Source organism: Rhincodon typus, chromosome 5 (assembly GCF_021869965.1).
Source record: "Rhincodon typus isolate 14 chromosome 5, sRhiTyp1.1, whole genome shotgun sequence".
NCBI lineage: Eukaryota > Metazoa > Chordata > Chondrichthyes > Orectolobiformes > Rhincodontidae > Rhincodon > Rhincodon typus.
In genome coordinates this window covers 63,606,307-63,618,629 of record NC_063336.1, presented here as the reverse complement: position 1 = coordinate 63,618,629, position 12,323 = coordinate 63,606,307, and the positions used below count along the sequence as shown (strand labels likewise).

Below are 12,323 nucleotides of genomic sequence, written 5' to 3'. Positions count from 1 at the left end.
AGCAAGAGGGTAGAGACAGAAGGAGCAAGTGGGTGGGGGAAAGCAGCGGATTAGCTAGAGAGGAGGAGGGAAAGGAAGGAGGGTGTAAAGAGATGGAGGGAGAGGGGACAGAGGAAAGAAGAATTACAGATCAAAGACACAGACTATTGATGCTAGGGCATAATGCTAATCGGAACTGATTTTCTTTGTGAAAAGTGAATGTTGCGCATTTAACAACATTAAAATTTGCGTTTATGTGCCAGGAGAGGAACCTTTGCTGCCCAAAGTCAGTTCAGGGATTCCCAGACAACAATGGAAAAAACAGATATCAGACATTATGACTCAGCAGAACAGGATAGGAGAGTAACTTGAGTGGCTCCTCTAAAACTATAGGCTGACTGACAGCATGGTGTTACATATAACTTGTGGTGTGGGGACTGCATTACAAAATAAGTAAGAAAACCTTACCTTAAACAGTTATAGCATTAGATGCATACCCCCCAAGCTATTTTATTTGTATTCATTCATGGGATGCGAGTGTCGCTAGCTCGGCCAGCATTGTTACCCATCCCTAATTGCCTTTGAGAAGGTGTTGGTGAACTACCATCATGAACGGCTATTTCCAAGTCAGGATGGTGAGTGGTTTGGAGAGAAACTTACAGGTGGTAGCATTCCCATGTATCTGCTACCCTTGACCTCCTGTAGTTATGGTTCCGTAACTATAGCATAAGGAGTCTTGGTGAATTTTTGATGTGCATCTTGTAGATGGTACACACTGCTGCTACTTAATGTTGGTAGTGGAAGGATGTTTGTGGATGTAGTACTAATCAATGAATAAGGCTGCTTTGTGCTTTATGGTGTCAAGCTTCTTAAGTGTTTTTGGAGCGGCAAGTAGGAATATCCCGTCACAGATGGCTTGCGCGTCGCAGAAGGTGGACAGGATGTGGGGAGTGAGGCGCTGAGTTACTCTAGCAATCTTGCAGCAAGAAAGAGACAATTGGTGGTGGTTTAACCGGAGGCTCACCACGCCTCATGTGAGGGGAAAGCTCGAGAAGGATAATCCTTTGCGGTAACCTCAGCTATTGCAGGAATTGAACCCATGCTGTTGGCATCACTATGCATCACAAACCAGTTAAATCAACCTTCAAAGTAGTGGTCTTGAACTACCACACTAGGGGGGTGGGGTTCAAAATGGTCAGCGACCAGAAGGTGTTGTTGATTATAGATTCATGGACGATCTGCGCTCTATGCACTATAATCTACGATACCTGCTGGTTGTTAACCATTTTAATTCCCACTATAATTCTTTAATGTCCATCCTGGGCCTCCTCCAGTGCCACAATAATGCCACATGCAAACTGGAGGAGCAACACCTCATATTCTGCCTCGGGAGCCTACAGCCCGATGGTCTGAACATAGAATTCTCCAGTTTTAAAATTTCCTCACCCCCAACCTCATCCCACGTCCAACCCTCCCTCTCATTCCCGCCTCCTAGGCTTGACACAACCTGTCCATCTTCCTCCCCACGTATCCACCCTTCCCACTGACCAATCCCTACTACCCTTACCTGCAGAACCTTTCACCATCCCACCTACCTTCCCTCAGCCCCACCCCTCCCTTTATTTATTTCCCAGCTCCCTTCCCCCTCCCCAGTTCTGATGAAGGGTTCTGACCCGAAATGTCGACTTTCCTGCTCCTCTGATGCTGCCTGACCTGCTGTGTTCTTACAACCTTGTTCTAGGTATGCATCCAACCACAGCAGTGGCCCCTCCAACCCAATTTCCATTGACCCTAGTTTTGATAGGGTTCCTTGATGCCACAGTCAACCAAATAATATCTTATTTTGCTCATTACAGTAAGATTTAAAAATTTAAATCTTGTGGTGAATTTTCTTTAAGCAGGTCGCTAGAAATTCATTTTTTTAAAAAAAATTATTGGTCTCAATGGAGCTCATAAAGGACTGAAGTATGCAAACATGCTGAATTTCTATCCTGACATTAATTGCACCATTATTTTATTTCTTTCACCCTTCTTTTTTGAAATCTCTACAACGGCGTAGGAATTTTGACACAATTATAATGAGAGAATTATTAATATTTGTCTATGATCACGCATTGTAAGTTTTGCTGGCCAAGCCAGTGCTTATTACACATCCCTAACTGCTCTTAAGAACATGGCAGTAGGGTGCTCTCTTGAATTGATGCAGTCCATACCAACGGGCATACCAACAGTGCTATTAGGGAGGGAGGAAATTCCAAGATTTTGAGCTAGTGTTTGTGAACAAATGGCAATACAAGCCCACGTCAGGATTCTGCGTGGTTTGGTGGGAAGTAGTATTATAATAATGCATATTATGATATTACAATTTATATTACAAGTAACTACAAAGACACTTGAGTAATGAGACATCAGCAGAATGTGTAATGATAATGTCTGTTCACTGCATCCATGTGAAACTGAGTTAGAGACACCAAAGCAAGGTCAAGAAATTGAACACCACAAAAACCAGGAAAGAACAATCCTGGGAGAAATCAAAAGTTCTGGGAATGAATACTAGAATGCTAAATTGGAAGTAAATGAGCAGACCACAGAGTTTAAACTCTATATTGGTCAGTGTCTGTGTTATCAGATAGGCTCAAAAAGTTTAGAGAAAGATTAAATTGCAATCATCCTCAATGAAAGCACAGGAACCTAGGGAAGAATAATGGAGACCAAAAGATCAAATCATAGCAAAGCTCATGTATAAGGGAGGAGAAATTGAAGTAACTTTGTTTTTTTTAAAAAATCCAGATGTTCTCTATTAAGCAGCAATGTGTACTTCAACCAGAAATTAATTCACAAGGTCAATGAGACTGCAGATGCAGACTAAGTAAGTGAATTTTGAAGAGCCAGTTCTCAAGGTTGTTAACAGCTCTGGCAACATTTTCAGAAGAAGTACTACATTAGCCTCAGGGACAATGCATACACCAAGTGCCATACCCACTCTTGGACAAAATTGAAGATGAAATTGATCTATGTTTAGGCAAAAAGTAATTCCACCAATAACAGTACCAAAAAGATGACGTTCCAGAATAGTTATAGCAATAATTCAATAAGGACCTGTGTAGATCTAACTCAACTGAATAAATCAATCAAATGAGATTCATTCAATATCCTCAAGTGGATGTTGTTTAAGAAAACTAACTACGAGTATCCTTTTTATCTAAGTGGAGTTGAACAGGAGATTCTGGCAATTACCTCAGAATCAAGACTCCTAAAGTTAACAACCTATAAACATATTTTTGGGCATTACAACTTTAATAAATTACCCTTAGAATAGTATCCACACCACAGATTTTTCAAAGAACAATATCAAACACATTAGAAAGCGTTGTTGGGCTAATACGTAATATGGATGATATACAAATGTTTGGAGCCACAAAACACAGAATTAGAACAGTTATGAAAGTATTTCAGAAATAAAAACCTAACATAGAAAAAAAAGCTAAGAGTTTGCACAACGATGAATAAAATTTCTTTGGCACATAATCAAAGTGACCGAAGTCACAGGTGAAAAGGTTTTTCTCAAAGTTAGCAAAGATAAATGAATCTCCCAGTTAGATATTATGAAAGGGTCAACAATAATAATAAACAAAATCAAACAACTTCGGATTTCAATAGAATTCCTAGTACAGAATGACTGACATCCACCTAACACAAGGGCAGCTGATGCATCTTCAACAAGATCAGGGTGTAATCTTTCAAGTGCAGAAGGATAGGAAGTATAGACCAATCTACTGTGCTTCTAGATCAAAAACTGGAACAGCAGAATGCAGTGATTTGGCAACAACATGAACATTTGAACAAATTTTGGATTTTGTATTAGGCTTACATTTGAAATTGAAAACAGATTTTTAACCATTGATCACTCTTCGAATACAAAAAAACCTAAGATGTCACCAAGATTCAATGTCTCAGCTTGAGGCTATTGAGCTATGACTTAATAACTGAATAGATAAAGAGGAGGTACCAGACGACAGCAAACACACTGTCAAGAATACCAATAAATGTTGCAGAGAAAGTAAACAGACAGCACAGAAGAGCTTGAAGCTAGCACATCAGAAGTCACAGAACATTTACTGGCTACAGAAAGAAAACCACAAGAAATTAGGGAACAAAAGATGTTTTTTTTTTAAATTCATCCATGGGATATGGGTCGGGCCAGCATTTATGGCCTAATCCCTGGTAGCCCTTAAGAAGATGGTGGTGACCTGCCTTCTTGAACTGCTGCAGTCCATTTTATACAAGTGCACCCACAAGGTTGTTAAGGGAGTTCCATGATTTTGACACAGTAACAAGGAACAGAAATATATTTCCAAGTTAGGATCATGGGTGCCTTGGAGGAGAGCATGCACGTGCTGGTGTTCCCATTTGTCTGCTGCCCTCACCCTTTTAGATGGTGTAGTCATAGGTTTTGAAGGTGCAGTTGAAGGAACCTTGATAAATTTCTGCAGCACATATAGCTGCTACTGTGCATCGGTGAAGCAGCTGTGACCTCTAATAATCATAACAAACTTCCTTTGTGTAAGTTATGAAACCCACCAGTGGAGAGATCTCCCCTGCCCCATTCCTGATTCCTGTTGAGTCTAGTATGGTAGGGATGCAAGGGCAGAAACTGCCACCTCTCCTCTGGAGTTCAGTTTTTTCTCCCATGTTGGAACAAAGGCTAGAATAAGGCCAGTAGTTGAATAGCTCTGAATGAACCCAAACTGAGCATATGAACAGGTTATTGCTATGCAAGTGCTGTTTGACAGCCTTTTAGTTAATGGCGTCTTCCATCACTTTACCAATGATCAAGGGTAGTTTAATAGGTTAAAGATAAAAGTTCTTCATTAACTGGCATACATTACTACTCAAGATGGATTGAGGAAAATGACAGAAGCACTCAAGAAAATCTTGGAAACACATAACACTCTGAACATTCTATTCCAAGACAATGGTCTACAGTTTACAAATGAGTATTTCAAGACATTTGTATGTGAATACAACCTTATTCAATCCACAAGTTAAAACCACTATCCTCATTTGAGTGGAGAAGCCGAATAAGTAGCTCATACAATCACAATATTATTGAAAAAGAATAAAAGACTTCTATCTTGAATTTATTAAATACTCACTGCAGAGTATGACCAGAACTGATAATGGGTAGGAGATTGAGAACATAACTTGCTTCTCTGTCGCAGTAGCTACAGCTAAATCTCAAGGAGAATGATCACAAAAGGGAAAAGGTGTTAAGAAGATCAAAGAAACGAGCAGGCTAGAAATTTTAATACAAGATACAGAACACAATTGTTATCAAAGCTACAACCTGCGGAGAGAGCATAGCTAAGAGATCAACAGAGAGACAGAATGATCACAGAAAAAATCAGTAGGCAAGATTGTGTTAGGTTGAAACAGATAAGAGATAAATTATAACACACTGATATAATTGAAACGAAACCAGCAGGAATATGGAACTATTCTCAAGGCAAGAGGAACAACAGAGCTCAACCACCATCCAGGAAAAGAAAACAATTCAGAGCAAAGAAAGGAAGAGTGCAGAGCATTAATGACCTCAGAATTAAATAAAACAACATCAGAGAGATGGGCCAAGGTTCCAAGAGCATCAACCCACTGAGGTCCGAGACTTTGGAGGGGAATATGTTTGTGAACGTCATCGGTGGGGATAAAGAGATAAAGACTTTGGGTCAGATGCAGCGTAATGCTGCATTAGCAAAAAGTATAATGATGTAATGTTATGCAGAGATTATGATTATGCAGAGAGATCTGGAAATAAGCAGAAACCAGAGTGCATGGGAATGTGTGCATTTACCATAGTGTGAATAAAGAGTTTTAAGGAAAGCATTCTGGAATGCAAAAAAAACAGTACTTAGCAACAAAGGACTTAGGAACAGGAGTAGGCTATTTTGCCCTTGGAACCTGTTCCACCTGCAACCAAGATCAGGCTGATCTGATCACGGTCTCAGCTTCACTTTTTTGCCTGAACAGTACAAGCCTCCACTTGTTTATTGATAGAAGTGTATCGAACTCAGCCTTGAAAAAATGTGAAGGTCCAGCATCTACAATATTCTGCAGAAGGAAATTCCCCGATGACGCTCCAAGAAAAATAATTCTTCCATGCTGCCTGAAAAAGGAGATCTCTTGTCCTTAAACTATGTCCCCTAGTTTTAGTCTTTCTCCACAAGAGGAAACATCCTCCCAGCATCCATCCTCTCAAATTGTCTCAAGATCTTCTGTTTCAATAAGGTTACCTCTCATTGTTCTAAACTCTAATGATTATCGGTCTAACCTGTTCATCCTCACTTCATAAGATAAGCCCATCATCCCAGGAGTGAGCCTTCTCTGAATGTCTTTATTTGAAAATCATATCGTTTTTTAAGAGACCAGAACTGTACACTTTTCCACATATGGCCTCAGCAACACCATGCACAGCTCCAGGAAAACTTCCTGACTTTGATATGCTATTCCCTTTGCAATAAACAACAGCATTCTATTTGCCTCCCTAATCACTTCTTGTATCAGGATACCCATGATATTTCTGTGCCACCAGGTTCTGCAATTTTTCTCCACTTAAGTTACTGCTTTTCTATTCCTCTTGCCAAAATGGACAAGATCACTTTTACCCATGTATCTGCCAAAATTTTGCCCACTTAACCTGTCTCTGTCCTTTTGAGACTCCCTACTTCCTCTTTCCAGCTGCTCCCTGTTTAGTTCTAGAACATAGCACTCAAAGAAATTGTCCAGAAAGACTCTACAAAGTCATCTTTCAGGCTGCTTTTGAAAATGTGATTCAACCAACGTTGTTGCAAAACAAAGTCACCTGTGATTATTGTACATCCCTAATTTATTGCTTCCTGTATGCTGCAATACAGTACAATTACTATTTAATGGACCATAAACTATTCCCACAGGCATGTCTTAAGTTTACTATTTATTTGCTCCAACCAAAATGAATCCGCACCTTGGCCTTTTGAGCTAAATTAATCTATCATTACTGTACTAATGTCATCCTTAATTAACAGTGCTATCCCATCTTATCCAAACTTCCCAGGATTCTAATTTGTCAAATTTCATGTAATATTTGAGCCCAGCTTTCTCATCTTTCGAACGTGTCTTTGTAATGCAAATCAGGTCACAAAGATTAATCTCTATCTGTGCTAACAATTCATTCCTTTTTGTTACTTTACAGGCCCCTTACCAGCCTCACTTGCATTTCTACCCCCCTGTCACTGACCACTTTCCAAATCACAAAAAACATGTTTTTTATTAATTTACAGGATGCAGGCATTGCTGGCTGGCCAGTATTTTATTAGCTGCACCTAGTTGCACTTGAGAAGGTGGTGGTGAGCTGCCTTCTTGAAGCGCTGGGGAGTCAGGAGGTGAGTTATTTGCCGCAGTATTCCTAGTCTCTAACCTCCTCCGGTAGCCACCTTATGTATTTAGCAAGTCCAGTTGAATTTCTGGTCAATGGTAACCCCAGGATGAGTGAAGTCCCTTTTATCTGGATTTGTTGATAGTGGGAGAATTCAGAGATTGTAACACTATTGAATGTCAAGGGGTAATAGTTAGATTGTGTCTTATTGGAAATGATCATATCCTGGCGATTGTGTGGTGAATGTTACTTGCCAATTGTCAGCCCAATCCTGGACATTGTCCAGATCTTGTTGCATTTGAACATGGACTGCTTCAGTCTGTCAGGAGTTGCAAATGGTGCTGAACATTGTGCAATCCTCAACGAACATTCCCACTTATGACGGAGAGAAAGTCACTGATGATGCAGCTGAAGGTGGCTGGTCCTATGATACCACCCTGAGGAACATCCGCAGAAATGTCCTGGAGCTGAGGTGACTGACTCTAACAATGACAAACATCTTCCCAAGTGCCAGGTGTGACTCCAACCAGGGGGGTTTGCCCTGATGCCTACGGATTACAATTTTTCTAGGCTCCTTGATGTCACACTCAGCATTGATGTCAAGGGTTGTGACTCTCTCATCCTAGGGGCTAGGATCATCTCCTCAAACAAAGTGTCCAGGTAAATTTCCCTTCCCCGAGGTAGTGCGGTGTCTGTAACCCAGTCCCCAGGCCAATGATTCTGAGCTGAAGTTACAAGCACTTACCATAGGCATGTTTTTCCGAGATCGCACTGGTATCTAGAAGTTCCCATATTCTTCAACTACAACCCATACAGTGGCTACCAGAGCAGATTAGAGGCTAGGAGTTCTGCAGCAAGTAACTCACCTCCTGACTCCCCAGTGGTTCAAAAAGGCAACTCACCACCACCTTCTCAAGTGCAACTAGGGACAGGCAATAAAATGCTTCGTTATTTAATTACAATAAACAGCCCGGTATCCGGCTCACATTAGATGAATGTGCCAGTTGCAGCCCAGACCACTCATAAGTACCACCAGTGAGGTGTGATGAAAAGGACAGAGAGTAACAGTCAGCATCCAGCATGAGGAAATCTACACCTCTCAACTGCTGGTTGTGTGGGAAATCTGAATAAAAGGGACTTCACTCTATTTGATTGTTTATTTATTATCTTTATACAATAATTTTATTGCCTCTGCTTACTGTATGACAAAATTATATTAATACAAAGACCATCATCATTTCAAATGATGCATTTACACACTTTCATTGTTCTAAATTCCAGCTGTTTACACACACTCCCATGAAATGATATCTACCAGTCAATTAGATTAGGGCTTATAAGACCATAAGACATAGGAGCAGAAATTAGGCCATTCAGCCCATCAATCTTGGCTGATAAGTTTCTCAACACCATTCTCCTACTTTCTCCCCATAACTCTTGATCCCCTTGACAATCAAGAACCTATCTATCTATCTCCATCTTAGATATACTCAATGACCTGCCTCCACAGCCTTCTGTGGCAGTGAATTCCACAGATTCACCACTCTCTGACTGAAGAGGTTTCTTCTTATCTCCATTCTAAAAGGCCTTTACTCTAAGGCTGTGCCCTCAGGTCCTCGTCTCTACCAATGGAAATATCTTCTCAACATTCACTCTGTTCAGGCCATTCAGTATTCTGTAAATTTCAATTAGAACCCCCCTCATCCTTCTGAACTCCACTGGGTATAGACCCAGAGTCCTCAAACGCTCCTCATATGTTAAACTTTTCATTCCTGGGATCATTCTTGTCAACCTCCTCTGAACCCGCTCCAGGGCCAGTACAGCGTTCCTTAGGTATGGAGCCCAAACTGCGCACAATACTCCAAACATAGCCTGACCAGACACATACAGAGCCTCAGAAGTACATCCCTGCTTTTATATTCAAGTCCTCTCAAAATAAATGCTAAAATTACATTTGCCTTCCTAACTACTGACTCAACCTGCAAGTTTACCTTGAGAGAATCCTGGACTAGAACTTCGAAGTCTCTGCATTTCAGACTTCTGAATTTTCTCCCCATTTAGAATATAGACCATGCCTCTATTCATCCTATCAAGTGCATGACCTCACTTTCCACGTTGTATTCCATCTGCCACTTCTTTGCCCACTCTCTTAACCTGTCCAACTCCTTCTGCAGCTTCCCCGCCTCCGCAATACTAACTGTCCCTCTACCTATCTTTGTATCATCTGCAAACTTAGCCAGAATGCCCTCAGTTCCTTCATCTAGATCACTAATGTATAAAGTGAAAAGTTGTGGTCCCAACACGGACCCCTGTGGAACACCACTTGTCACCAGCTGCCATCCTGAGAAAGACCCTTTTAACCCCACTCTCTGCTTTCTGCCAGACAGCCAATCCTCTATCCATGCTAGTACCTTGCCTCTAACACCATGGGCCCTTATCTTACTCAGCAGCCTCCTGTGCAGCACCTTGTCAGAGGCCTTCTTGAAGTCCAGGTAGATAACATCCATTGGCTCTCCTTGGTCTAATCTGCCCTTTACTTCCTCAAAAGAATTCTAACAGATTTGTCAGGCATGACAAATGAAGCCATGCTAACTTTGCCCTATGTTACCATGCACTTCCAAGTATTCAGAAATCTCATCCTTCACAATGGACTCTAAAATCTTACCCACGATCAAGGTTAGGCTAATCAGCCTGTAACTTTCCATCTTTTGCCTTATTCCCTTTTTCAACAGGGGTGTCATGTTAGCGATTTTTCAGTCTTCTGGGACACTCCTTGACTCTAACGATTCCTGAAAGACTACCACTAACGCCTCCACTATCTCTTCAACTACCTCCTTAAGGACTTTAGGGTGTAGTCCATCTGGTCCAGGTGATTTATCCACCTTCAGGCCAATCAGTTTTACTAGCACCTTCACCTTGGTGAGGCTACCGTACTCTGCCCTCAACTCTCTTGAATTTTTGGGATATTACTCGTGTCTTCCACTGTGAAGCGTGACGCAAAGTAATTATTCAGTTCCTCCGCCATTTCTTTGTTCCCCATTACTACTTCTCCAGTGTCATTTTCCAGTGGTCCAAATTCCACTCCTGCGCTTTACATAGCTAAAGAAACCCTTACAGTCCTCCTTTATATTACTGGCTAGCTTACCCTCATATTTAATCTTCTCTCTCCTTATTTCTTTCTTTCTTTGTTGCCCTCTGCTGGTCTTTGTAAGCTTCCCAATCCTCTGGTTTCCCACTGCCCTTCGCCACATTATATGCTTTCTCTTTTGCTTTTATGCTATCCCTGACTTCCCTAGTCAGCCATGGTTGCCTCATCCTCCCTGTATCACGGTTCTTTTTCCTAGGGATGAATTTTTGCTGTGTCTCCTGAATTACTCCCTGAAACTCCTGCCATTGCTGTTCCACTGTCTTTCCGACTAGGCTCCTCTCCCAGTCAATTCTGATCAGCTCCTCCCTCATGTCACTGTAATTGACTTTATTCAGCTGTAATACCGTTACCCCTGATTCTACCTTTTCCCTCTCGAATTGCAGAGTAAATTCGATCATATTATGGTCACTGACTCCTAAGGGTTCCTTCACCTTTAGCTCCCTTATCAAGTCTGCCTCGTTATACAACATTAAATCCAGTTATGAGGAAGGATCACCGGACCCGAAACGTTAACCCTGTTTCCTCCTCCACAGATGCCGCCAGACCTACTGAGCTTTTCCAGCAGCTTTGTTTTTAAATCCAGTATTGCCTGTTCCCTAGTAGGATCCACCACAAGCTGCTCCAAAAAGCTATCTCGTAGACATTCCACAAATTCCTTTTCTTGCAATCCACTACCAACCTGATTTTCCCAGTCTACCTGCATATTGAAATCCCCCATGATCGCTGTAACTTTGCCTTATTGTCCCGCTGGAATAATAACTAACTTGTTAACATACATTAACATCTATAATCTTCCAGCACCTCAAATTAATTTATGCTACTGATTGAAATTTATTCAAGGCTTTGCCCTTTCCTGCCTCTGTAACATCTTAATCAGCACAATCCCCACCAATCATCTCAAACTGGCTGTTCAGCACCACCATTCTTCCTTGGCTCCACCATCAGCAGCTGTATTGAGGCTGTACTATAACCTAAAATTAATAATCCTCAGCAGCTTTTCACCATCCCATCTTATCTTAAGACCATTCTTAAAAATGAAAAGATTGGACTAACAAAATGCTTCAGGCACAGCTCCCTTCCCCTCGACAGTAGACTGCTGTTATATATTTATTAGATCAGCCTGCCAAACTCTATTCACCTTCATTCTACAAGGAAAACATTGTGCAGTACAATGGCCCAAGAGTAATGGTGCTGAGCTGTGCGCTGCCAAATGAATCCATTGCCAGCAACAGTGCAACTTCCTGCTTAGTTCATAACACAACAAAGTCTGAATGAGGTTATTTTACTCTCAAATGCGACGGTTTCAGCCCAACCTCCCTTGTGATAGAACCAGTACATTTATAACAACGTTATGGATGTTGTAATGCAATTGTTGCATTTTATTTGCAACACAGAATTAAGAGAAGTACTTTTGTTGGACAATTGAAGGTATTACCTGTCCCTAGCACATGCATGATTAAGCAAATAACGAGCTATTTAAGTAGATTCCACAGAAAGCATTTTATTAACGCACAAGAGTTAAAATGGCTGTGGAAAGAAACAATAAATAAATTTAAAGGTAAACACTTGTTCTGTAGAATCGAACTTTTCAAATTTGAAATAACTTCAAGATGTGCTAAACCATTTAAAAGCAAATTAAATGTAGTTAGTGTGTAATCACTGCCATAATGTATGAAAACGTTGGTAATGTGCAGAATTCTTGAAAGGGAGGGAATGGGGGGTGGGGGGAGGGGAAGGAAGAAGAGAGGGAAAGGCGGGGGGCGGCAGGAAGGAAAGGGGGGGGGG

The 12,323-nt window shown here is 41.2% G+C and overlaps 1 protein-coding gene across 1 annotated transcript in view; it reads right to left on the bottom strand.

Moving 5' to 3' along the window:
- Positions 1-12,042: 12,042 nt before the first annotated feature.
- Positions 12,043-12,323, bottom strand: part of LOC109933514 — a 60,823-nt gene continuing 60,542 nt past the window's right edge. Inside the window, exon 8 of the mRNA XM_048597044.1 lies at positions 12,043-12,065. Within this exon, the coding sequence (XP_048453001.1) occupies positions 12,043-12,065 (23 nt within the window). The remainder of the gene's footprint in view (positions 12,066-12,323) is intronic.